The 27,573-nt window shown below is 46.9% G+C and overlaps 1 protein-coding gene across 9 annotated transcripts in view; it reads left to right on the forward strand.

The window, feature by feature from the left end:
- NUMA1 (nuclear mitotic apparatus protein 1) overlaps window positions 1-27,573 on the forward strand; it is a 69,680-nt gene that overhangs the window by 26,452 nt on the left and 15,655 nt on the right. For 2 of the 9 annotated variants that reach the window (XM_018059414.1, XM_018059417.1), the window contains exons 1-8: window positions 7,641-7,827; window positions 12,318-12,391; window positions 17,638-17,723; window positions 22,383-22,462; window positions 23,756-23,838; window positions 24,543-24,623; window positions 25,886-25,973; window positions 27,197-27,317. In XM_018059414.1, coding sequence (XP_017914903.1) covers window positions 12,350-12,391; window positions 17,638-17,723; window positions 22,383-22,462; window positions 23,756-23,838; window positions 24,543-24,623; window positions 25,886-25,973; window positions 27,197-27,317 — 581 coding nt within the window. In that variant the 5' untranslated portion in view covers window positions 7,641-7,827; window positions 12,318-12,349. Of the gene's footprint in view, window positions 1-4,554; window positions 4,637-6,697; window positions 7,005-7,202; window positions 7,347-7,639; window positions 7,828-12,317; window positions 12,392-17,637; window positions 17,724-22,382; window positions 22,463-23,755; window positions 23,839-24,542; window positions 24,624-25,885; window positions 25,974-27,196; window positions 27,318-27,573 lie in introns of those variants that run through there. The other 7 variants (XM_013969703.2, XM_013969705.2, XM_013969704.2 and 4 more) reach the window with 6 other exon arrangements.

A 27,573-nucleotide genomic window follows, 5' to 3' on the forward strand; every position in this document is an offset into this window, starting at 1 on the left:
AAAGATGGAGAAAATGATTCCAGCTCTGCCCACTTCACAAGCTGTAGTAGAAACAGTTTGAACAAGAAATTCAAAAGTGCTTTGAATGAATAAAAAGCTGTGCTGATGGGAAAGGTATATAGGATGTAGCTCGGCTGGACTGGAGAGAGTCGGGGATTTAGAAGATGAGTTCTGGTTCTGCAGCCTTGGTGGTTGACCCTGAGGGCAGGTATTGCCTTCTTTTTTTGAAGCCTAGGGTCCTAGTTATAAAATTGTTAATAAACAACATGCTTGCCTTTTCGGGTTCTAAGTTTAGGGGGGTTAATTGAGAGACGTGAGACATAGCCTTCTTTAAATCCTTGAGATCTGTTAAAATGTTAGGGTTTTTTAATTGTTTAAATTTTAAAATTTTTTATCATGACCATGTTAGACACCAGATCCATTTATTTTACTTATTAGTAACATTGACAGATTTGGTTCTTGAGTTATCTGGCACCTCATTCAGAAATCTAATCCCTATTAATATGTTTTTGTTAATTTCTGTCAGTGGTTAAAATCATCCTGGTGTGGTAGAAGTGGATTTGAACCAGACAGACAGAGGTTTCAGTGCTGAGTGAGAGGTGGAGATACTAAAGAGAGAGAGGAAGAGGAAGACAGAGAGAGGATGGGAGAGAGGGAGAGAAGAGAAAAGAGAGAGATGTCCTCTGAGTTTTATGGGATCCTGGGCAGGATCCTGCTCTCCCAGCTCTTGTTCTGAAATCGCAAGTTGTCTCGAATTAGCAGTCCTTGCTCAGGCATAAGCAAATAAGCTTTTACAGATAAGCTGTAAAATTTCTCTTGGGCAGAAGATAGGAAATCTTCAGCAGAGCTGTCAGTGTATTCCAGTATTGATCTAAGGGGGACTAGAAGATCATTAAGGGCTCTTTCATCCTTGAGAGTCTGTGATTTGTTGGCCAGGTATAGAAAGCTGCTTTTCTTCTGGGTGTTGAGATCAATGGAATCATAAATTGCACTTTCTCTGTGGCTTTTATTTATGAAACCTTGTAAATGCCAGTATGGCTCCTATTACTTTTCATTGTACCCCATGGTTGGAACTACCAGTTTTTGAGGACCTCCTCCTCTCATCAGGATTAATGAAACACCTTTGAGTGCCTCGCTTTGGGCATGGGACCCAGTAGGGTGACAGACAAAGTGCCTGTTTCTAGTGGACTTGCTATTTGGGGGAGAAGGAAGCCCTAACTGGTGAGGTTTTTGACCAGGTACTGAGGAAATTCATTTTATTGCAAGATTCTTGTTGAGAATGGTGTCCTGGAGAAAGAATCATGGGAAATTTTTGGAGATACCTTTAGATATGATCTGACCCTCACCTTTTCCTGAGGCCCAAGTTAGGGCAAGTGCCTTGCTTGAAAGCCACAAGTACAGTCTGTGGCTGATGCAGAATTTCCCTCCAGTCACTTCCAACACCAAACCTAGTGTGTTTTCTATTACTGGCAAGGCTGTCTCCAGGAGTTATAAATCTTCACATTAAAAGTGTTCTTTTGTTTCTTTGGCCTTTCTCAGCATCAGTTCTGGGCTTGTGAGCAAACACTGCTAGATATGTTGCCTTTAGGAAAAGAGCCGTTTGCTCCTCTGTGACAATGAAACAGGGTGAACAGGTTCTTAGGTGTTTTGTAGAAAGACCTCCTTGAGGGAGAAGTGAATAGAGCCTCTTGGATGTCATAATGAATCCTCTCTGGGTTTTGATATGCCCTCTGCTTTTCTCCCCAGGAAGCTCAGGCTTGCCAACACTGCCTCATTACTTAGCCACTACCCTCTGGAGAGGGAGAATGAGGCCTGGTAAATAAGCTCCAGGTCAGGGTTCTGAAATATTGTCCTTCCCTCCAGCCAGTGGTATTTCCTCCATCCTTCTTTCTCCATGGCTTCTCACCCTTTAGATATGTCCAACATCCCTTCTAGGAGAAGACTTCTCTTCTGTGCTTGCTGATTCAGAAGAGTTTTGGCCTTTAATATAAAGCTCTTGCATCTTCAGAAAAAAAACTTTAGTGATTACTTAAATTTTATTTATTTGGCTGCACCAGGTGTTAGCTGTGGCACACGGGATCTTCGATCTTTGTTGTGGCATGAAAACTCTTAGTTGCAGCATGGGGGATCTAGTTCCCTGACAGGGATTGAACCTGGGTCCCCTGCATTGGGAGTGTGGAGTCTTAGCTACTGGACCACCTTTAGGGGTTATCTTGGAAATTGGAACCATTGAATGTTTTTGATTAAACAGTTGATTTTGGGGAGGAGGTAGAGGTGTGAGGCTTCTTTGAGCCACTGAGGATGTCCTGCTGCCTTTTTTTTTTTTTTTTAATTCAATGATTGCTTATTTGAGAGCAGCAGAGAATGGTCTAGAGACCAGACAGACAACTCACTATTCAGGTGACCAAGTCACTTAATTTCTGAGCCTCAGATTTTGTCATCTTTAGAAATAAAACCTACCTTAAGACTTCCCTGAGGATGAGATAAAATGACCATATAAGAGGATGGGATCTGGGCTCAAATTGGGCTCAGATTTTACCTCCAACATTTATTCTTTGTGACCTTCAGCAAGTTATGTAGCCATTCTCAGTTTTCCACTTCGGTAAAATAGGGATAATCATAGTATTTTGGGTTATTGTGTCACTGGGTTATTGTCAGAATTAAACAAAGTAAAGCTAAGAAGTGTTTAGCATAGTGTCTGGCACATACCAAGTGCTCATTAAATGTTAGCTATTAATTACAACAGTAACAGCAACAACAGTAATGATAGTCTTTAGATATTTATTATGCTAGGACATCAAGTGGCAGAGGAAGGACTTAGAAGGCATTGCATAGGGTAGTGGATCCATAAGCATTTCTCCTGCCAACATTCCTTGTGGGAGGGCCTGTAGGGACTGAGAGAGAGGCTCTCATTAGGCTTTAGCCTGTAGCTTCCTGTGGTGAAAGCTTCCCTCCCAGGCTGGTAGGCTGAGGTGTGAGGTTCAGAGGGACCTCAGAAGACGGTGCAAAGACTGGAAGGGTGGAGGGTTTGGGTAAGGGCAGTGACTGTGGAAGGGAAGACCTGGGCCGGGTCCCATAGGGCTGTGAATGCCAGGCAAATGATTCGTATTAAGAACCACTCACTCCTGAACCATCTCAGGGGAATAGCTCCCTTCCTTTCTTCAGTTTAAACTTGTAAAAATGATAATACACTTAAAAAAATCATAATGTTTATATCTTAAACAAGAATAATAAATACCCATATACCATATACCACTCACTTCAGGAGCTATACCAGATGCCTTGAAAACCTTGTCCATTCTGCAGCCATCCCCAATGCCTCCAGCCTCTACCTGAAGCCTATTTCAGATTCTGTGTTTGGTGTCGTTTTCCTCCCCTCCTTCTCTTTCTTTTAAAAATGGTTTTACCACTCTTATCGCAATCTTTTGGGGACCGTGAGCAGGATCTGTGGAATCCAGCAGGAGCTATGGCCTGCTGACTCCCTGGCTAGGCTGGGAGGAGGGGTGGGGAGGTTCTTCTGGCCGGCTGCCCTGGGAGGGGAGGGGAGGGCAGGGGAAGGGAGGGGAGGGGAGGGCAGGGGAAGGGAGGGGAGTGGCGCTCTGTGGTGGGGGATGGTGGGGGAGGGAGAGGCCGGGAAAACTGGCCCAGCTCCTTGGGCTGTCCTGAGGAGCAGGCCCAGAAGCTTGGCAGCTGCGGTGGAGCCGTTCCAGAGGAGAGTTCAGCGCCTCTGAGGCTGCACAGCTGGAAGCTGTTGTCTTGAGTTTAAAGCCAAGGGAGGGTGGGAGGAGGACTTCTTGTATTCTTTTGAGACTCAGTATCAATCCTTTCGTGTGCTAGGGAGCTTCAGAGCTGACACAGTGCCAGATGTGGCAGTGGTGATTTTAGGAGGCCTGCCTCCTATTTTCACCTCAGATCTTTTCTGGAGTATTGATCATGCCAGTCATTAAATTATGTTTGCCTCTTTGCTTTTCTATAAAAGCTTTGGTTTTTGCTTTGCCTTTACTCTCCTGGTGCATCTTTGAATACCAAGAGTGATTGCCAACCACAGACTGCAAGTGATACCATGGGAATAGGATATAGGGTCTGCCCAGGAGAAGAAGTGGGACCATGGAGGTCTCTGCAGCAATGGGCCTCGTTCTGACCCCTTCCAGAACACCCCCACTACTCAGCACAGTCCTTCTCTGGTGGCCAGAAGGTTGAAAAGGCCAGAAGCCTTCCATCCAGATGTAGTTCAGTGGTACTATGGGGTATCATAGATGGTTATGCCCTTGAGGAATTTACATTCTAGATGTGAAAACAAGACTTCCCTGCATATACAGTCAAGGCAATACAAATGACAAATGCAGTATGTAGAGACATTTTTCTGATCACCAGTGTAATACATGGTTATTAAAAATAAACTCAAACATAAAAAGAAACCCAGTGTAGAAAGTCCCCTACAATCTAACCCCATCACAAGATGCCAGTAATTGAGGTGTTGATAAAATAAAATCCATAGAGGCATACTGATGGAGGGAAAGCAAGCATCCTGGCTGGGGACCTAATGTCTTTCAGGGAGAAGCACCCCACTAGCTTCCCTGACAAATGGTGAGCGAACTTCTGCTTGGACACCCTGGTGACAAGAGGCCAAAAATCCGTAAGTAGGAATTGATCTTTAAGTACACCCTGTGCCTTATTTGCTAGTCAGTGTGCTGGGTTCCCTGGTAGCTCAGCTGGTAAAGAATCCGCCTGCAATGCAGGAGACCCCGGTTCGATTCCTGAGTTGAGAAGATCCCCTGGAGAAGGGATAGGCTACCCACTCCAGTATTCTTGGGCTTCCCTGGTGCCTCAGATGGTAAAGAATCCGCAAAGCAGGAGACCTGGGTTCGATCCCTGAGTTGGGAAGATCCCCTGGCGGAGGGCATGGCAACCCACTTGCCTGGAGAATCCCCATGGATGGAGGAGCCTGGTGGGCTAGAGTCCATGGGGTCCCAAAGAGTTGGACACAACTGAGCACGTGTGCTCTCTGGAGTGTCCTCTGGCGGTACCTTTTGCATAGTAGATGCTTAATAAATGTGTGTGGTGTAAGTGGAAGTAAGATGAGGGGCTTCCCAGTGACCCATGGGTTTCTCTCATGGACTTGGTGAGGGTCACTGGTGGGTGGGTGGAAACTGTGGTTTTGTTCTATGAGCATCAGACATCTTTTCTTTTCAGTTGCAAAGAGTCGGACACTACTGAGCGACTAAGCACAAGAAGTGTGTTGGGCATTTTATAGATGTTATTGAATCCTCATCACAATCTTACAAAATAAGTATCTATCCTTGTTTTACAAATAGGAGAGCTGAGACTCAGAGGTTACTTGCCAGGGGTCACAGAGCAGCAGGTGGTGTCAGTGTCCTGCCATTCACAAGCTGTGTGATCTGGGGCAAATTATTTTATCTCTGTGGCTTAGTTTACTCACTGTAAAGATGAGTGATAATAGTGTCTACTCTTTGAGGGGAGTTTTTCAGATTAATGAGTTTAACACAACGCACACAAGACCAGCAGAACAGCGCTTGGCATATAGTATGCACACAGTAAGCATTAGCTGCTATTATTGCACCTTGCTTTCTTCCTTGTTCTGTTAATAATGTGATCCCTAGCAGTTCTACACTTATTTTAATTCTGTATATGGCTTCTCTGTCCTCCCTCCCATCCCTCACACTTTCTTCTTTACAATTCCTCCCTCAGCTTTCAGTCATTCCCTTCCCTTCATCCTGTCCCCACTGTGTCTGTCATTCCCCTTTTTTCCACTCTCTTACCTTCAACAGCCCCCTCTCCCCCCGCCACCATTGCCTGTCTCCTGTCTGTGATGGCAGCCTTTGACCTGCTTCCCTGCTGCTAGTCTCATTCATTTATATACCAGAATAATTTCTCAAAGTACACTTCTCATCGCACCACATCTCTGTGCTAGAAACAAACAATAAAAATAAATATCTAAATCTTTGTTCCATTTCTTGAAGTTCAGAATTTTCCAAATCTTACCCCAGTTCTCCCTTCAAGTCTGTTCCTCCACTATGTCCACACCTTTCTGCTTTCCTTCTTCCTTCTCTCCATTTCTATGTGGGCAAGTTCTACCTATGTGTTTTAAGATCCAGATTAAAATATCAGTTAGTTTTTAGTCCTTCCCTACTCTCGACTGGTTAGAATTTTTGTCCCTTTTTGTGAAAATTAGCACATGCTGTCTTGAAATATAATTTCAAGTCACATTGCTTATCTGTGGAATTATAACCTACCTTAGTACAGATGCTTGGTGTGATTCTTGTCTGTGTGCTCTCTGGGCTTCACTAGTGGCTCGGAGGGTGAAAAACCTGCCTGCAATGCAGGAGACTCAGGTTTGATCCCTGGGTTGGGAAGATCTTGTGGAGAAGAGAATGGCAACCCATTCCAGTATTCTTGCCTGGAAAATCCCATGGACAGAGAAGCCTGGTAGGCTACACAGTCCATGGGGTCGCAAAGAGTCGGATACGACTGTGCTGTCTAGAGTGTCCTCTGGCAGTACCTTTGCATAGTAGGTGCTTAATAAATGTTTGTGGTGTAAGTGCAGGTAAGATGAGGGGCTTCCCGATGGCCGGTGGGTTTCTCTCGTGATCGGTGAGGGTCATTGTTTGGGGGGTGGAAACACTGGTTTTGTTTTATGAGCGTCAGACATCTTTTCTTTTCGGCCCTGGAGGGGGAGGCGGGAGCAGACTCTGCCGACGGGTCCCAGTGCCTGTGTCTGCTGAGGGGCTCCTGCCTGCCTCCCGAGGTCCCGAGACTCGGCCCCTCAGCCCCTCCCCGCCAGTGCTCGGCGGAACAGGGGATTAGGTTCTGGCAGCACAGCTGGGGTTTTGGCGGCCATTCCGCAGCCGACAATAGCGCGCAGTCACCCGGACAGGACAGCGCAGGCCCGCGCTCCAGGGCCGCCGTGGGCCCGGGCACCTGGTTTGGGTGGCCGAGGGGGAGGAGCGGGCGCGGCGCGGCAGCCCGGCCTAGCCACGCAGAAGGTACGGGCTGGAGAGGTTCCCTCGGGGAACGGGGCGGCCATGTCCCAGGGCAGGCGGCGCCTGCGGACGGAGGCCGGTGCTTTGTGTGCGAGCGAGCGGCGTGTGTGCTTAGGGACGCGGCCCGCCCCGGAGCCGGCAGGAAGCCGCCCCTTGTTTCCGAGGGCCTGCGTCCCGTGCGCTCTCGAAAGCCTCTGGGTCTTCCTCCCTGCCCTGCTCTCCTCCAGGCAGGGCTGATCTAACCCACGGGGCAGCCCGCGGCCTACCCTGCAGCGGCTGGCCTGAGATGGACCGGCTGTCACTGCCGTCTTAAGAGCGCGGAGGGGGAGTGTCCGGGGCTATCAGGTTTGTCAGGCAGGCCTCTGTGAGATGCGTTTCGTGTGTTTATGCCACAGTTTGCTTTGGCGCTCGCCACTGTCGCAGTTCAGTACTTTTGTCTGCCGGCTCCTCCCCCCGCCGCCCCCACGCCGCGCGTCCCGGGCTCTTGTTTGCGGCCGGGCTTCGGCAGCTCTCCCTCTCGGGCGCGCCGGGGCCCCCTCCTCCCGGCCCCCGACTGCCGCCCCTCCCCCCTTGCGGAGAGTGCCCTGCTCCCGCTCGCGGAAGCTCGCTGCGCCTTTAAAGAAAGCAGACTCCTGGCTGTGACGCACTTCTGGCTGTCAGCCAGGAAGATCGCTCCTGCCAGGCTGACTGAGAAGAAAACCAACAACTTTTCTTTTGTGTGTGGGGGGTTACTTTCCACTAGACCCCCCCCTTCCTCCTCTCCTTTCAAGATTTAAATGCTAATGGTGGATTAAAACCTCTAGATCCGTGTGGCTTTGGGAGTCTGGTAAGGCCCCCCTCCTCTCCCCCCCCCCCCACCGCACTGAGACTTTTTCTCCCTCACTGTTTCTCTGGGGTTTTGTGTTTGTTCAAACATGGAGGAGGGGGTGCGGTGGACTCTCCCCCCTCACCTCCCTTTCCTGCGCCATCCTTGAAGGGGAGGGAGAGGAGAGGGAGAGCAAATAAACACTCAGAAACAGGCGCTGGGAACAGAGCTTGCCAACATCCGGGAGTTGGCGCCTTTTAGAGCAAAGGGTCGCTTTCTTTCCCCCTCGCGTAGATGTCAGAGTGTTTTTGTTCTGAGGGAGAAAGCGTGTGCGCCTGCACGTTGAGCTGTAGACAGCTCGGGAGAGCGTCTCTATTCCCGAGTGAGGCCTGGGTGTGTACACAGCGGTGGGGAGTGAAAAAGGTTCATTTTGGCCGCTGGTAGCGACCTGGGGGTGTTGATACAGCAGAGGGGGCAGGTGCTGATAAGCTGCTGGAGTGGGTGTGTGTATGTAGTGTCGGGCTGTAGGCCCCAGATCTTGTTCTTGATTGCAGCCCTTGTGCCCACATCTTTCTGATCTGGACCCTACGGAGCATAGGGGAAAGGGCAGATACTAGTAAGCCACTTTGAAGAAACCAGGGAAACCTTGCTTTCCCTTGCAGTCCTTCGGGTGTTCCTCACCAGGACACTGGGCCAAATTCTAGGCTACACAGAGGGGCTGGTCTGTGTGCAGAGGGGGAGGCCTGAGTCCAGAGTGAGCCCCTTCGACGGCTTGGGAGTACAGCCAGCACCACTGGTTTGCTCTGACCAGTGCAGAGAAACTCTTTGGACTTGGACAAGACCTCCTGCTCAGAACTCCTCAGGGGCTGAAGAGGACTGTTTTCCCCTCATTGACTTCTCTTAGAGCTGCTGGTTCTTGGGCCTTTTACCTCCTCCTAGCCAGGGCTGCACCAGCAGGATATTTCCTATCCTGTTCTTTATGACCCGTGAGCCAGTGGTGACATGAATTGGCCTTTGCTGGGCCACTCTGGAGTAACCCAGCAGATGAGGTCTGGGTGCTTGCCTGAGTGTGCCTCCTCTCCTGTTAGAGGAGAGGAATACCCTCAAAATTAGGGTGTTCACTCTGGATGTGGGGGTATCCTTTTAGAAAGACGTATGGAGGTCACAAGCAGGCAGGCTGTCTAGGTAAGTAGTGGTAAATCTTGCCATTGAGCATGGGCACAGAGTTGGGACAGCCAATTCTCTCATGAGTTGTGGGCCTTTGGAACCCACGGTAGAAAAGCAGTGGGTCACGCAGCTGGAACCTTTGAGGTTAGGGTTTGTGTGGGCTTTGGGTCCCAAAAGTCTGGGAATGGGAGTTAGCACCTAAAAGAATGAAGATTCAGCAGAGGCAAGGGCCCCTGTTCTGAGTGATCAGTACACTGAGACCACAGGGCAGTTTGGTGTTATCATGGTGTTCATGAGGGCACTCAGTGGCTAAGAAGTGGTCTCAGAAGGAGCTGGCACCCAATTTGGGGGGCGGGGTGAGGAGAGTAGTGCGGCCACAACTCAAAACTCTGGCCTTTGGCCTGTACTTGGTCAGTGCTTAAAACTGAAGCTTTTCCAGAACAGACCCCAGAGCTCAGCAACCTGACCCTCCAGTCCTGGTCCTTCCATCGGAGCAGGTGGTTTGCATTAGCTTCAGCCCTGGTAGGAAACAGGACTAGGTTTTAACTCTTTAAGACCCAGAGAGGGTACAGGCCAGGTCCCTGCGTATCTCTTTGAGTGTCAAGTTCTTGTCCTTATTTATCTTCTCTGGAGACAGAGGGGTTACCTTAAATGTGGGGGTTGATCCTGACACGAGGGAGTTACATTATGTCAGTTGTGAAAATGTCAAGAGGATACAAGACCTTTGGTTTATAAGGCAGCTGCTTTTGTCTCTTGGTTCCTTCTTGAGCCCAGGGCAAAGAGTGCCGTCTGTGCTGAGGGTACTTCTTTTCAAAGAAAGGGATAGGTTGGAATTCTGAAGGTGTCCACAGAGGGCCTGCATCTCAAGATTTTTATTTGTTAGTGGGTTGGGGGTGAGTTGCCTGATTGAATTGGGGGTGAATCTTAGCAGACCTTTCTGTGAAATGGTTCCAGGCTGCAATCGCGGGGATCTGTTTTTCCATCACCATCACCCAGTCTTTTGGGTGGGGCCTGCCTCAGATTTCAGGGGGAGGGTGTGGAGGATGGTGCTCTGGCTGGGAGCCCTAGGGTTCCAAGCCAAGGTCTGCTTAAAGTTGTAGTCCCGTTGCCGAGGTCTAGCTGTGCCACTGGCTTCAGTCATTCATTACCCAAGGTGAGTGAACGACTAAGCTGTGTAAAGGCTCTCAGCCCAGTGTCCTGTCTCTGAGAAAGTGCCCCTCTGTGGGATTTGACCTGATAAGGTCTTTCCGTATGTTGAATATTGAATTCTGCCTGTTTGTGTGCCTGGGGAGCACAGAAGAAGGCATTTGGCCTTGGCACCAGTATTAGGCTCCCCTGGGAGGACGTAAGGGTTGTGTGTTTTGCCTCTGAGATGAAGGGAAGAGGTGGGTCAGGTCATTTTTAGCAACACAGCTGTGGAATCTCTCAGAGGCGGCAAGATCCACCTCCGGTACAAATGCAATTTCTGACTGCAGTTTTGGGCCTCATCAAAAGGACAGCGAGTCTGGAGAGGCAGCAGGGGGTTGATGGGGAAGTGATCAGGGCTTCATTGCCCTTGTTCCTGAATAGCTCTGAGCTTTTATTTTTTTTTGCACTTGGACGTTGCTGCCTTTACTCCAAGGGCCAAGCGTGGTCCTTGTGATAACTTTGACCAGCCACCAGAAAAGCCTTTGTGCAATTCAGTAGTTGAGGCCATCTGCCTTCATCCTGTCGAGTGGCCCATAGATGGGCCACACTGGGTGAACATCATCCAAAACCAAGGAATACATAGGCCCCTTAGCTTCTCTGCCCTCCTGAGAACTCCTTCTTAACTACTACACTTGCTTTTGCCAAAACTTGTGTGAATTGGCTCATTTCCAGAACTGTGATGTTTGTATGGCAGGTGGAATCACATTGGGTTTTGCAGGGTCAGGAAGCAATTAATTACGATTAGCATTTAGTTATATTTGGCATTTAATTATTCTATTATTTAGTGTGTCTTCTACGTTTAATTTTACTTCCTCTGTAAGCCCTTCAAAGCAGGGACCATGTCATTGTCTCCCATTTCCCATGTAGCTTCCAGCACAGGATGAGCATATGTAAAGACTAAGAAAATAACCTTTTTGGTTGGTTTTATTAAGCAGAGTACACTTGCAGAGGAAGGCCTAAGAGATGATGGGTAGTGGATTATCAGATTTATGTATCTTTTTCCCCTGTTAGACAGTGAGCTCCTTATGGACAAGCATGCTGTCTTATCCCCAGCACCTTGTATTCAGATAGTACTCAGCATGTGTTGGTCCCACAGAACCCACACCTTGGAGATGCTGATATATGGGAAAGTTACAGGTGATGTGACTCTTGGCACTCTTGTTCCTCCTCCTACTAGAGTAGTGACAGACTTGGCACCCATGGCAGTAAGAGGTGGGGGGTGGGGCTGATTACTCTCATGAAAATTTGTAGGAATTATGGGAGCTGCTAAGAGATGTTGGGGAATATTTAGTCACCAGGTGTGTGGTCCCTTGAGCAGGTTGGCAGACAGATGGAAGATTCCCCCTGGAAAGGAAAATTGGGAGTAAAAATGCCAGGACGAGTACATAATCTTTCATTAACTGTCCCCTGGGGTCTCTGCCAGAATTGGGTTTGGCTTCATCCAGCCTCCCATTGGAGCCATGTCTTTGACATTGCTGTGGGGGATACAAAAGTCCAGAATTTGATGGTTTTCCCCAAAGACTTGGTTATTGTTAATTAGGCAGACTTTGGGTACCGACAGAAAGAGCCAGAAATCAATCTTTTTTGCTTAAGGACAGTGATCATTTATTGAATACCTACTGTGTGCCAGGCACTATGCTATTTGCTTTATCTGTTTTGTCTGGAAGATCACAGTAAATAACCCAGAGAGGTTTCTGCAGATCCCTTTTTGCAGGTGAGGAAACTGAGACTAAAAGAAGTTAATGCTACTTGTCCAAGGTCACAAGAGCTTGGTCACATGGAATCAGCATTCAGACCTAGGTGTGTCTGAAAAACCATGTTTGTTCCACGTTTTAAGGGCACCACGTCCCAAAGAGTAGGGTTGAAGTCCAGCTTTGAGTGTTGTGTTTTCTAAGGGACAGAAAGAGTGTGTGTAGAGCTTGTGGACATTAAATTAAATGCAGAGTTCTTTATTGTCAGCTATGACACCATATGTTTTATAGAATAATTTTGATGTATGCTCTGAGCTCTCTAAAAACTCCCATGGTGCCTTGGTAGATTAAGTGCTGAGTAAAGAGTGACTTATCGAAGCTGGTAAATGAAGCCATTTTCCCCTTCTTCCTTCATTGTGGATATCTAATGTAATTAACCATCCTGCCTCTTCTCTTGGGTTCCAGGTGCATCAGGCTGACTGTCTGGTTTCACCAAGATGACGCTCCATGCCACCCGGGCGGCTGCACTCCTCACTTGGGTGAGTGGTCTTCCTCTCCTTTGTGTGCCACAGTTTTCCAGGAAGCTTGGGAGAGGTGAGAGAGGAGTTCTTTAGGAGTCAGGGCTATGTAGAGTCTTCTCCTCTCCAGATAAAGAAAACACAGTTTTCTTTTGCCTTTCCCCGTAGCTTTTTTTAAATTGGGGTATAATTGATTTACGATGTTGTGTTACTTTCAGGCGTACAGCAAAGTGAATCTGTTATACGAATACATATGTCCACTCTTTGTAAGATTTTCCCCCCCATATAGTCCATTACAGAGTATTGAGTTGAGCTCCCTGTGTTGTGCAGTAGGTCCTTATTAATTATCTATTTTCTATATAGTAGTGTGTGTTTGTCAGTCCTAACCTTCTAGTTGATTCCTTACCCCCTTGTAACCATAAGTTTATTTTCTACATTTGTAACTATTTTGGTTTTGTAGATAAGTTCGTTTGTGGCCTCTTTTTAGGTTCCACATATAAATGGTATCATGTGGTATCTGTCTTTCACTGCCTGACTGACTTCATTTAGTAAGAGAACCTCTAGGTTCATCCTTGTTGCTGCAGATGGCATTATTTTGTTCTTTTTATGGCTGAGTTCCCCTCGGTTTTTTAAAATTTGTTTATCTATTGGCTGTGCTGGGCCTTCATTGCTTCAAGGGCTTTTTCTCTAGTTGTGACGAGAGGCGGCTACTCTGCAACTGTGGTGCTGGGCTTCTCGTTGTGGTGGCCTCTCTTGTTGCAGTGTGTGGGCTTAGTGGTTGCGGTTCCTGGGCTCAGTAGCTGTGGTTCCTGGGCTTAGTTACTCCGAGACATGTGGGATCTTCCGGGACTGAGTATCAAACCCATGTCTCCCGCATTGGCGGGTGGCTTCTTTACCACTGAGCCACCAGGGAAGCCCTCCCCTTGGTATTTAACTTTGATTATTGCTGATGATGTTGCTGCTGACAAGTGATCCATGGCTTTACTTGTATAGCTTAGAAAAGGCTTCTCTGAGGTATATATTCCCTTTCAGGATGGGAAGGGTGGCTGCACAGCAGCATGGGAACCCATGTTTGCCCTCTCCTTGTGCATGTTTCTTCCTTTTTTTTTTTCCTTTCATGTTTCTGAAAAAGGATTGATGCCGAATTTTGTTGACGTGTAGGGACTTTGGTCTTGAAAGGCCTTTAATCTCAGGGCAAGGTTCTCCTTGCTTTCTTTACTGTGTTTCTGTCAGCTTCCATTGTCCTCCTAGTGCCTTCTTGATTACTTCACCAAAATTCTCCTGGTAGGTCTTTTCATATACTTCTGCCTAAGACAATGGCAAATGAAAAAATAATGCTGAGCATTGGGAGCTTAAAGCTACAGAGAAACAGAAGAAGCCACACAGGGTAATGATGACACGCGAGGATCTTAGAGGCAGACAGCCCAGCTTAGAATCATTGCTCTGGCTTATCTGTGTGACCCAGCACAAGTTACTTAGCCTCTCGGCACCTCATTTTAAAAATGGAAATAATAATAATACCTCATGGAGTTATTATGAGAATATGAGATAATGTCTGTAAAAAACACTTAAATATTAAAATATTGCCTGGGAGAGTTCCCTGGCAGTCCGGTGGTTAAGACTCCATGCTTCCACTGCAGGGGCATGGATTTGATCTGTGGGTGGGGAACTAAGGTCCTGCATGCTGCAGAGTGACCAGTAAATAAACATGCTCCACAGAGTGGCTGATAAATAAATGAATAAAATGAGTAAGTAAATATACTGCCTGGGCATGCTATTTGTAGAGGGTATTTTAGTAGTCACCCTAAGTGCTGATCAAAAAGGACTAATTAAAGAACCAATTTTAAGAAAAAATTACCGAATTGGGAAACGAATGTTTAATTTCCAAGTAGGGTGGATTTACTAAAACTGTCTTTATAATCACTGTCAAATCTGTAGTCAGGAAATAATGTGTTTAGTGTACAAAACGTGCATTCTTAGTCTTCAGCTTCTGAAATAGATGCAAATTTTAGTTGTATAGTTTAAGATGGGTGTTTTATATTTATATTTTTTTATTTACATTTCAGTGTTTTATGTCAGTATTAGAAGCGTTAGCTCTTTCTCCTCTTCCCCAGGAAAAGACTGGTTGAGTAGTGGCTGTGTGCCTAGTTCAGTTGACTAAGTGATCGTTAGGCGTACTTCAGCTACATTGTTTTATCAGTTTATTTATATCGGTTTTAGGCTTGGTTTTATAGTGACTACTATGTTTCCGAGAAGACACAAAAAAGACTGGTTTTATTTAACAGCAGATACTTGTATACTTTTCTGAAAAATCACAGTGAAAATGCATTAATATATTAAAATATAGTTAGATACAGTTTTTCAATTTAAATACCTTAGGCAGCTAAAGTGGATTTTATAACACTGTAGCAACATGGAATAGTGCTTGTTAGTGAGAAGAGTGGCATCCACACAGACACATGCATGTGACAGTCACAGTGGTGATTTCTTTTTTAAAGACCTAGGAAAAAAGATTAGAAAGAAATAAATCAAAATGTTAGAAGTACAGATATTAAAATACTAGAGTGAGTGGTTTTGTTTCCAAGTTTTCAGTAATTTATTTTCTAATGTAAAGAATAACCTATATTTTATTTAAATTGAAGTATGGCTTGAAATTATTCTGTACCCAGCAGTTATAGTGAATAAATTGTTGTAAGGAATATAAGGAACTTTTAAGATTCAGCAACCGTAAATGACCCTGGAAGCCTCATCCTAGATTCTTCAGTGAGCTTGGCCCGCTCTCACGTTTTATATCCTGACTAGAGATGAAGGAGCTTGTCTACTTCCTCAGCTTTCAAATGATTTCTCATTTGAGAGCAAAATAATGCACAGGAAGGAAATATATTTTTATATCCACGAAAGAAACTGTTGCTGAGTTATTGCTTAATTGATAGGAGATGAATCCTGGTTCCTCAAGTTAAACCAGCTAACTGGTATGATTTTTTCCAGTCTTGTTAGTGAATGAGCATTCACAGCCCTTGAATGTTTTACGTAGGTTCAGATATTAAAAGAAGATGTTTTTAGATGCTTAAGTCGTTGCAGTTTCTTCATTTTCAGCAGATAGAAAGGGACTGTGGCTTGGAATATTCAGAATCTTCTTTAAAAATTCACACTGGCCTTTTCTAATTAGATTAAGCACACACACACACGCACACCTGTGCCCCTAAAGATAATATAAATTATTATTTTTAAGAGCATGTGTATGCATGCACACACACATGTGCTCCCAAAGATGGTATAAATTATCTTTAAGAGTCCAATGAAAGGTTCTATTTTATATTCCACACTTAAATTCTTTTTTACTTTCAATCCACTTTAATTTAGATTCATTTAGAAGTTCTTAATATAAAATTATTTAATGGAAATAAGTACTATTATTTCTGTAACTGATGACTGATTTTTTTTTTTCACCCTCATGATTCTCCAGTGCAGTCAGCTAATTTAACTAAGAAGTAGAAGTATTGCTGGATCTATTTCACTATTTTAATTTTTATTAACTATAATGGTGCCTTGCATTTAGTCCTCTTATTTGGTAATGTGTTCTTTCATCCACAATCTCATTTGAATGAACACACACTGGCCCTCTAAGGTAGGTAAGTTTGACAAGTGAGAAAATAGGCGCGGAAAGAAACAAAATTGGTAACAAATGTACCTGGCAAGTTAGTGTATGGAGGAGCTAGGTTCAAAATCCTTGTCTGGGAGCCTCTTCTAGTGCCTGTTGAAGAGCACATTTGAGGGGGCGGGACAAATTAGGGATGTGGGATTAACTGCTACACTAAATAGATACGCACCAAGGATATACTGCATAGCACAAGGAATTATTTGCGGTGTTTTGTAATAACCTATCATGGAGGATAATATGCAAAAATACTGAATCACTATGAAACTAGCAATTTTGTAAATCAACTACTTCAATTAAAAAAAATAAAGAGTACAGTTAATAGAATCTACTCATTTGTGCATAACCACTACTCTGAAGTTTTTAAAAATACCTTGTAAAGCAGGATATGTCTCCCTTCTCCCTCAGTCTTGCATATGTGATTGACTTAGCAAACTCTTCCTTCCTAATAAGGTACCGCAAAGGTAAACTTTAGCCCAGACTTCTGTATTTGGTACCAGTGGAATTTATGAGGTTTTCCTGTAGTAGTCAACCATGCATGCTTGTTGAATAACCTGTGTACCTGGTTCATCTGTGTGTGACTGCTGGTGAACTTTCTAGTGGCAAAGACTGAGTTAGATGAATGCCTGCCTGAAGGCCAGGAATGGGAAAGGTGATTGAATCTGAATTGACACGTTTTTCTTTGGGGTTTGTAGCACTTCGTTTCCTTCCTCCCTCCTTTTTTCTTTGTTATCGTGTGTTCCCATCATTTCTCCCTGCCTCAGCCAAAGTTTCATGTCTGGAAAGAATTTAAAAATGCATCAATTACGAGATTTTATATCTGTGTGGGAGTATATAAAATATACCTGATATTTAATATTAACTTTGAGTAGATACAAAATTCAGATTTCAAGAGCTATAAAATCAAGAGATACAAAGGGCTGTAAATATAACATCTGAGCTGTAAGCATTCAAGAAACACAAAGGGCTATATAAAAAAGCCTTTCTTTAACTATTCCTCACTCCCAGCCTCAGGTTCCTCTCTTGGGGTACAAGTTTCTTTCGTTCTTTCTAGAACCATTTTATGCCCAATTACATTCAAAATACACCCGAGTGCTGGAACATTCTAGGAGAACTTAAGCTCTTATTCAAAGGATAAGAAGTCAAAGGAAGGACTCTGAGAGCAGCTTTCAGGTGGCCTTTAGTGGATGAGTTGGTGTAGCAACATTCCTTTGCTGAAATTAAAAGTCCTAGAATCGCCTGTCCCTGCATTCCTTTAGCTGCAACTATAGGCACTCAGAAGGGGCTTCCCAAGTGGCACTAGCGGTAAAGAACCTGCCTGCCAGTGCAGTGAGACATAAGAGATGCGGGTTCGATCCCTGAGTTGGGAAGATCCCCTGCAGAAGGGAATAGTAACCCACTCCAGTATTCTTGCCTGGAGGATTCCATAGACAGAGAAGCCTTGGGGGGTACAGTCCAGGAGTTCGCAGAGCGTCAGATACGACTGACGCAACTTAGGACGCACATAGGCACTCAGAACAAGCAGAATTGCCAGCACCTGGGGAAAGGAGCAAGCCCCAGGGCTTCTTGCACTAGACGGTTTCACCAAGTGCTTCCCTTTGCCTCGCAGGTGAACAGTCTGCGCCTGGCTGACCCGGTGGAGGCTGTGCTGCAGCTCCAGGACTGCGGTGTCTTCATCAGGATCATTGACGGCATGTGAGTCTGCACTGCCTTCCCTGCAGCCTCTAGTGCAGCTGTAGGCTGGCGTGGGAAATGCATTTGATTCCTTTCCTGGCTGGCCAGAAAGCGCCGCAGGATTGGAACGTCCTCCAGTCCCTGTGTGTCTCTACGAGAGAGGCTTCACTGGTCCCATCTTGAGGCTGCCTCGCTCTTTCGTAGGAGAGCTGCCAGGCCTCTGTGTTCTCACCTCTGGGAGTCTGCCCTGGAGTTCCCTGTCCTCCTGTCTCAACAGGACTCTTCTGCAGCCCTCCTGCTTATCTCACAAGATCATCCTTACCTCACAAACCCTCTTTGCAACCTGTGGGGCCAGGAAGAAGAAAGGGGAAGCTCATAACCTTGAGAGAAAGAAGCAGCACCTAAAAATCTTTTCACGTGTTAGCACTGCACAGACTTATGCCTTTCTAACCCATTAGAGCATTTTTGGGGTTTTCACCTACCTCACTTAACTTATTCTCTGAGGTCAGTTAGCATTTGATAAGCCGCTTGTCATGTAGCCAGGATCTCGGTTTAGGCCCTTCATTTTATATCTGTGTCTTCAGCACATTTCCTTTGAACTTCACAGTTATCTGAGAAATGAGTGGAGTGGGGTCTCCTCCTCTTGTCTCACCTTTCTGGAACCCAGCAAAGATGGGTCAAGCCATAACCTATATTTATCTTTTTAAAGCTCTTATGGTTCATCTTGCCTCCTATACCCTCAACTTTAAGGAATTATTATGAAGGGCAGACTGACTGACCTTTTACTTCTTTGTGCCATGGGCAAAAGTATAGGCAAACCATGATGTAAGGAATTGGGAGGACAGTGGAGAGGACCGACTCCCAGTTTAAAGGAAAGCACAATAGGTGCTGAGTCCCCCAGACCAAGATCTGAAGTGTTGAGGTGTCCTCTGTGGCTCAGTGATAATCTGCAGTGCAGGAAACACAGGTTCAATCCCTGGGCCAGGAAGATATCCTGGAGGAGGAAATGGCAACCCACTCCAGTATTCTTGCCTGGGAAATGCCATGGAGAGAGGAGCCTGGTGGACTATAGTCCATGGGGTCACAGAGTCAGACACGACTGAGCACGCACGCACCTGTACGCGTTGTATCCACACACAGTATGTGGGAAGTGGAATTCAGCATCTCTGTGAAGCAGCTTGGCTGCGTTTATAGGCAGCAGCTCATTGACAGGGAAACGAGGTAGAACCAAACTTGTCAAAGGCAGGGTCTGGGTCTAATCCATCTTTAGGTCCTCTGCACCTGACTTAGGACTTCGCAGTGATTAGACTTTAATTAATGTTTGTCAGGTGAAAATGAGTGAATGAACATATAGTTGATATTCTAGTGGGGCTGAGTGCCCCCACGACAGATGTGTTTGCTAGAGTGGGTTTTTTTGTTTTTTTAATCTTTTGAGACTTATATTGATAATGAGATGTCTAATATGATTTCTTAAAGGTCCCTGTGGCTCTGACTGGCCCACATGCCTTAGGGAAGAAAGCCACTGTATTTCTTATTTTGGTACAGACACTGCCATTTTCTTTTCTTTTGTCGCACCACGTGGATTGTGGGATCTTAGTTCCCTGATCAGGCATAGAATCCGGGCCCTGGTAGTAAAAGTGCTGAGCTCTAACCACTGGACTGCCAGGGAATTCCTGGACAACACCGTTTTTTTTCCCGGTTACCCAGACACAGGACATTTCAACATCAGTTTGAATTCTCCCCTCACCTGGGCACTGATTTCTAATGTCACCATCTTCTCAGTTTGTCCTTTCAGGAGATTTCTCACATCCCTTCCTCTGCCTCTGGATACCAGACTCTCATGACTTCATTCTTCTCTAACCTGTCCTTAGTCCTGGGTATCCTTGTAGTATGATCTCAAGACCTTCCTCCATCCTGCTCTCAAAACTGTGTGCTCAGCAGCTCATGGACCTCAGCAACTCTTCATTGCCAAGAGATTGAAATCTATAAACTTCAGTTTGGGTATTCAGAGCTTTCATCAGGGGCCCATTTTTCTTCCCTCCAGTCTTGTTTCCTACTCATTTCTACCTCTACACCCCACTCTCTCTTTTTTTTTTTTTTTGGATCTTGTAGACTTTCCTAAATTCTGACCTTTGTTAATTGCATCATCATGGTACTCCTTAACTTGTTCTTCCCCTTGTTGCCTATAAACTGGTAATTAGGTGTAAATTTAATTAGCTTAAGATTTTTTTTCCAAGGATACTTCATAGTGGAGTTGTATACCACCTGTAAGTCAGCATTTTGTAACTCATAATGTAAGTAGTAACTATTTTGCAAACCCTAATGAAAGTTGATTTAGGCAACTAACATCAATGGCCAGTAAAACCATTAGGCTGGCAATACCTAACCTATAATTTAATTTTAACATCACCGAAGGAGAGACAGCCAGGTATGACTTCCCTCATTGTAACAGATAATAGTGTGCAGCATGGAAGGATCAAGCTTTTGCTTTTGAGGAGATAAATTTCCTTGCCTGATGACAAAAGCAGTAGATGTGTCCAGGGGTAAGGATGTATATCCTTGGTTTAGCCACTGTAAGTTTATAACTCAGTGGGAAATTTGCATAAGGCAGGTGAAAAGTTCAAGATGCCCATTTTCCAAGTTATTCTAAGGTGCTGCCTGAGCTTTAGATTAGAAGAGACAGGTGGGGAGAACAGTAGCAGTGGGGAGAGAGAGAGTGTGTGTGTGTTGGTTGGAAGTGCTATTGAAATCCCAGGTTAACCCTGATCTTCACCGCAGATACAGGGTGATGCTGACCAACTTTCTTTGGGAAAATGTTATTGGTGAATGTGTTCTGGCTGATTCGTTTGTGAACAGCTCCTACTGTTGCTAACAGAAATCAGACACCTGGTTCTCAGGGAAAGACAATGAAGGAGGGCTGGGTTGGCAGCAGATAGAATCTGTGGGAATCGAACAAATGCTTGTTCCTTGGCCACTTGGCTTTCTCTCTCGGAAAATTCATTAGAGTCAACCCCTCTGACAAGTTTCTCCATTTTTCTGTGTATGAATAGCCTGAACCAAATAGGCTATCCCATCTCTTTGATATCTGTGAGGCTTGCAAATCAAAGTTCAATGGAGGCATTTTCCCAGAAAACTTAAAGCCCTGATACTTGCCTTACTGATGTTGACCTCTGCTCATGCCAGTTAAAAGCGTTCCTCATTGGTCAGTCAGCCCATATGTATTCAGCACCTGCTGTATTCCTATCTTTCAGCTCACACAGAGTGGTCACTTATAAATGATGTGCATGGGTCCGTGGAGTGTTGTAGGAATGCCTGAGAAGGAGGGGGAGACATGACTAGCAGTGGTTCTGCTTGGCTTCCTGCCAGAGATGAGACTTGAATGCTGTCTTCTTAAAGGATGGGCTGTGTTTCCCCAGGACCAGTGTTTTCCAAAGCATGTTCCATGTGACTATACTATCTCAGGGGCTCAGTGGGGAAAAAAATGTGTTTTGTGGTCAGATATGTTTAGGAAATAATGCCTGTTATGCCTTCTTCTTTAGAAAATGTTCAGTTGGATTTAACCCAGTATTTCTCAAACATTTAACCGAAGTACCATGTTTATTTTTTTTTATCAAATGGAATACACCTAGGTGGGTAGGGAGGATGGCTCTTTCAGGAGTCTGTGAGGAGATTAGCATCTCTGAAGGAATTTGTAGGTGTCCCTAATCACAGACCAGGTACCCAGAGTGCTGCTTGTGGGGCTTCCCTTGGAAGAAGCCTTTGTAATCACTCCAGAGCTGGACAGAGTAACTCCCAGTCTTGGCTGGGATGCTTCTGTGCTTTGCAGGGGGATTCTCAAGTCTGCCCTGCCCTCTGGAAAGTGGATTGAAACCTGGAGCTGTGGGATCTGAATAACAGGAGGCCTTTTAATCAGTATCTTCAGCTGTAGCCTCGATAGAAAAGTCGACTTTCTAACTTTTAAATGAGGGTAGTCACTTCTGAAAATGAAACTGCATTTAGCGAAAGGGGCTAGGGCCAGGCCTGTATGAGAGCGCCCCCTGCTGCTCCCTGCCATCCTTGCTCTTCACACTTTACTCACATTTCCACTTAAACCAGCGCCAGGAAGGTCACAGATCAAGAGTGATTGTCCCTTGGCCTGGCCCCTCGGAGGCCACCTCAGCCTTCAGCCTAGTGAGTGTTGACCTTTGCCATGCCACTTCAGAGCCTTGTTCCCACCTGCTCTTTCAGTTCTTGGATCTGATTTCCCGTTTCCATAGTCCTCTCTTAACTCTAGCCGCGTACATAGTCCTCACGCACTTGTCCTCTTGTCACGTGTTCCCAGGCGTCCTGACCTTTTACACTTGAGCCATTCCGGACTATTGACCCCAACTTCCCATCCATCTGTGCTGCCTCCATCACTTCTCAGCCCGCTTCCCACAGAGCTTTTCCATATTCACAAATGGGGTGGCAGAGTGCCGTCTTTTCCAGGAGGGCCTCAGGCCTCAAGTCCCCACTTCTCAGCCACCACACAGTTCCTTCTGGGTAAATGGTGTCTTCTCCCCTGCTTCCAGCGCCTGGCCTGGTTCTCCATCAGATCCAACAGAGACCCATCCTGAAGGGATGGGAAGGTGGCAGGTAATGCAGTAGCCAGGAGGGAAGGCTGGCCAAGTACTCTGGTTCTAACACTTGTTCTTTTTCTAGCCTTGGCACTGATGAGGGGCAGCAAATCCTGCAGCGGCCGGTGCAGGAGAGACTGGAGTTTGTGTGCAGTTTTCTGCAGAGTAAGCACCTTTCTTTCTGGCTGGGAAGGAGCTGCTTCCTGGGGCTCGGGTGGCCAGAAGAACCAGGTCTCAGGTGTCGGGAGGGGCAGAGGCTTGAGGCCACCCACTGTGTGCCACCAAGATGAGTATGGCCAGGGTGCCTTCTCTGGGTCTGGCCTGCACCAGTTGGAGGAGAGTATCCCGAGTCCCAGAGTATGAGTCTCAGATCCAGGGAGAGCAGGGGGTTGATTTTGGGGACTCATCACCTTGGGTTCCCATTCCTTCCACTCCAAGGAGACAGAAAGATCCATGTTACCTTCTTCCCCTTGCTGGGAGAACAGTTTCCCGTGGTAACCCTAAATTAATTGCTTAAGTGATGGGTATAGGGGCACAGGCAGGGTAAGATTGAGGTCTTGCCCTTCTACTCTACTGTTTGTGTGACCTTCCTAGACAGGGGTTCCCTGTCTGTAAAATGAAGATGATTAATTGCTCTTAAGATTGACGTGCAGAGTAAATAAGGACACATGCAAAGCTTCCAGTGGGCTTCCCAGGTGGTGCTAGCTTGAAAGAATCTCCCTGCCAGTGCAGTGAGACATAAGAGATGCAGGTTTGATCCCTGCATTGGGAAGATTCCCCCAGAGGAATGCATAGCAACCACTCCAGTATTCTTGCCTAGAGAATCCCATGTACAGAAGAACCTGGTGGGCTACAGTCCATAGGGTCAAAAAGTCAGGTGCAGCTGAAAAGCTGAGCACACAGGCACTCAGAGCTTCTAGCACAGTGCTTGTCAGTCCCCTCCCCCATATAGCTATGGACACAGAGTTCTCGTCTTTGATTCAGGAGCTATCTGCCATCCCCACCTCAAGAGGCTTATAAGAAAGGTGATGATGGATTAAAGCAGGGTATTAGTAATTGAGCCCAGCCCCACTTGCAGCATAAGAAGCAGGTATCCCCCAAACCCTGGTCTGACTCAGCTGTAGGCACGCTTCTTCTGCACCCTCAGTTGGAAGGAGACTCGGCAGTGACCTGGAATCTCTGGGCTCCTCCTCTGTGGTACTGAGGGGGAGTTGGTGTGTGGGTGGGTGAGTGCTGTGTCAGGCCCCAGATCTGCTGTGAATTCCCAGCCTGTTTTCTCCTTGAACTGTCCCTGTAGTCCTTGGACTAGCCCAGGATAGAACTAACTTCAGGTGGAAATGTGCGTGTCGTCTCCTGGTCCCACCAGCTGTTCTGTTCCTGTGACTGAGAGGTGTTCTGATTATCTCAGGGATGGTTCCCAGGAAATTCACCTTGTTTTCTATATTATTATCATTACAGAAAACCGAAAACATCCCTCTTCTGCAGAATGCCTGGTGTCAGTGCAGAAGGTGATGGAGGGCTCAGAGCTGGAGCTAGCGAAGGTACCCGTGGAAAACGAAACTGGTGGGGGTGAGAGGGTGGCACCAGAGGGGCCTGCGGAGGGGCCTGCTCTCAACCCAGAAGTGGTGGGTGCTTTATTTCTGAGCCTTGTGGAGGTTGGTGGTAGGTCGAGGCAGCCACCTAGCTGAGGCTTGATTCAGCCAAGGATTTTAGCCCATCCTAATGACAAATAGACTTACTGGACCATTACTGTGGCCTCTGTGGACAGCTGGCAAGGGTCAGGCCTTAGCTGGCTGTCATCGTATTTTTCTTTTTAGCTCAGTCCAATTCAGTCCCCCTTCTGTTTCTGGGTGCTGGCATATGAAGGATGCCTTAGGTGTCATACCCTGGGTACCATGAGTGCAGGGATTCTGGCTCCTGGCTTTTTGCACAGTGAGCACTGATTCCTCAATCAGGAGGGATGGGGTGGGGAGAGAGGTGGGAGGGGTGTTCAGGACGTGTGACACATGTATGCCCATGGCTGATTCATGTCAGCGTATGGCAAAAACCACCACGGTATTGTAAAGTAGTTAGCCCCCAATTAAATAATTTTTTAAAAAAAGAAAAAAGTGTTTCCTGATACAGTTAAGGGCAGCGGCCTGGGGCTGCTGAATTCTGGGAGAGCTCGGAGTCCCCAGAACAGGGCAGGGGTTGGGGACTGAGCAGAGAGGCAGCCCTGTTCAGTGGCCGCTCCTGTTGCTTCTAGGTGGCCATGCTGCTGCTGTACCACTCCTCCATGAGCTCCAGGAGCCTCAGGGACTGGGAGCAGTTTGAATACAAGATTCAGGTAAGCCCTGTGCCTCCATCCCACCTAGCAGGCTTGCCCATGTTTCACCCCATGCCAGTTGTTTTTCTCTAAACAACGTGCATTGTTTTTAAAAATTATGTTATAGTAGTTACAGCCATTCATTATACAAAGTCTGGAAAATACCGAGAGGCACAAAGAAGAAAATAACAGTTGCTAGTAATCGCATTCTCAGCAGTAACTGCTGACAAAAAGGCCCTTTTCACGTACATACGTTTAACTGTACCTGTACCTGAACTGTGTTTGGATAATACATAGAAATTATTTTTCCTTCGTGTATGTGCTTCTGTATATTTAAGTGGGTGTTTTACACACTGTCACTCCATTTCACCCTCCTTTCCTCTAGTAGGACGGATCAGTGAGGGTGTCTCTGTCTATCGTAACAGTCTAGCTCAGAGCGGTTGCCCCTCTCCTGCCCTCTGCATGGTCCCTAAGAGAAGCAGAGTTGGTGCATCTGCTTCATTAGAGAAGGAACTACCTGCTGTGCGGGTCCTGATGTTGTCTTTGCTTTCTGCATGAGCAGCTGTGCTTTTTTTCCCCAGAGCAGCAGCAGCTGGGATGCCAGAGAGGGTCATGTCAGTGACTGGCAGGGCAGTGTCCGGAGAGCTGTGGCCTTTCACGTAGTGGTAGTAGCGTTGAGTTCACCCCATTTCGTACTCACTTAGCTCATGGCTTGTCACAGGTTGGGGTTGTAATGCTGTGGGAGGAACAAGTGGCTCCTTCCTTCCTTAAACGTTTTCTCTGCTCTAAGCTGATCATAGGCCAGGTAGAAAGAAATTCTAAAGAAATAAGGAAAATGGCCAGAGAAGTCAGATCAACTCTGTAGCTTTGGAATTCAGACAGCGAAGGCAAGATTTTACAGCTGAGCTGGTGGTTAAGCCCTGCATGAGCCCCGAAGGTGTTTTCACTCAGAGAACAGCAGTAAGGGCCAGCTGGGAGGGGCCAACAGAGTTGTGTGTAAAAGCCTTCTAACTGGGTTGCTTTGCTTACCTATTCTCATCTCACGGTCAGGAGTGAAGTCAGTTTGAACCTCTGTCTGACCCTGGGTGCATCTTTGGGGGAAATGAGGGGCTGGGGACAAATAGAGTGGAACGTCTCTGGTGAAACATTCTGGACTGGACCATGGGGCTCTGAGGGCAGGGATGGGTTCCAGCAGACCCTTAGGGCACCTCCAGGATGGTGCCCTCCATCCCTGCAGGCCTCCCGAACACCTCAGTGATGCTCTTTCTCTGTCTGTGGCCCAGGCTGAGTTAGCCGTCATTCTCAAATTTGTGCTGGACCATGAGGATGGGCTAAACCTGAATAAAGACTTGGAGAGCTTCTTGCAGAAAGGTAAGTAGGGGCCATGTCTGATGATCCTGTCTTTTCTGAGCTGGGGACTGCTAGGATCCTGAGTTGTCAGGAAGTTCTGGGGGTTTACCCCAACACAGGGCACAGTGTAGGTGCTTAGGAAACGTGGAACATGGAGCCACATGACTTCTGGCCATGTTGCCCTCATCCCAGTTCCCACAGAGCTCCTTCTCGCCCCTCGCAGGACATTTGTAAGTGATCATGTCTGCTGTCAGATCTCCTGGTTTACCCCACCACCCACGCATACATGTTGTTTCATTTTTTATTGTTTAAACAGTCATTACTCTTGACTTACAAGCCGGAAGTATACAGTTTTAGAAAACTGTTGTTCCTTACATATTGCTCGTGTTCTAGGTGGGAAGGCAGATACATAAACCAGAATGTATGATGAGGAAAAAGTGCTAGAACAGGGAGGTATTGAACCTGCCAGGCATCTTGCTGGAAGTACAGTAGAGTGAGAGTGCTGCCTGTTGGGAGGAGCCGTCTAACGACGACAGGTGTCTGGTGGTGGGTCTCGGCACGTTCACCCAGCCGCTGAATTTGGTGTTCCTTGTGTTCAGGTTCCCCGTGAGCAACTTCAGGTGGAGATGTTGCAGATGTGAGTGTAGAATGCAGGAGAGGGCTCTGGGCCAGGCTATGGGCTTGCACGTTGGTGGATGGCCACTGGGGCCTTGGGCACTACGGGCAGAGCACGCAGGCCCCATCAGAACTCGGGGGCTTGGCAGGCAGGCGGGTGGGAGAGGAAGGAGCGGGTGCGGGAGAGGGAGCCCGGGTGTTAGAGGCAGGGGGGCCTTGTGAAGGTCACCGTGAGAGCCAAGGGAGGAGGAGGTTTTGAGAACGAAGTCATGCTGGCGGTGCACGATTTCAGAATGAGGGTTTCAGTGAGGAGGCTGCTGGCTCTGACTTGAGAGGCCACTGGGACTGAGAGGAGTCCACTCAGGGTCGGCTTGAGGGGAAAAGTGTGAGCACTTGGTCTGGTCTCTGAATACAGAGTCTGGGCAGGGAAGCCCTGTGCTTTGGCTTAGGGCACTGACTGCTGGATAACCCAGACCCCAGGCTTCAAGCTCCGCCCAGCCTTCCTCAGCAGCTGACATATAAGTGTCTGGATTCATCCCCACTAAGGCAAGTTCTCAAATAGCAAAGAGATGCAAATCTGTCCACCTCTTACTGATCTCTCTGTGGCTTGTCTGCTCCTTCCGCTCCAGCTCCTGTCCCTTCCCCCCGTTCCAGCACCATCTCTGAAGAGCTCTCCCCACCCAGCCACCAGGCCAAGAGGGAGGTTCACTTCTTAGAGCTACAGAAAGTTGCCTCTTCCAGCGGGAACAAGTATGTGCTGGGGCTCTTCTCCCAGGATGGGAGGCCCTCAACACCCAGCGCTCGGATCCCTGCCTCCAAGGGGCCAAACTCTTGACCAGCCCCTGAGTCATCAGAGACCTTGGAGTATCTTACAGACCTGTGACGTCCTCCCCTATGTCAGGATCAGTGGGGGACTTGGTTGGGATCTGTCCTGGGCAGAAGGCTTGTCAAAGACTGGTCCCTGTTTATGGGATTTCTTGCTGTCTTGAAGACTAGGCTAAAGTCC

The sequence above is a fragment of the Capra hircus genome, chromosome 15 (assembly GCF_001704415.2).
Source record: "Capra hircus breed San Clemente chromosome 15, ASM170441v1, whole genome shotgun sequence".
Taxonomy (NCBI): Eukaryota; Metazoa; Chordata; class Mammalia; order Artiodactyla; family Bovidae; genus Capra; species Capra hircus.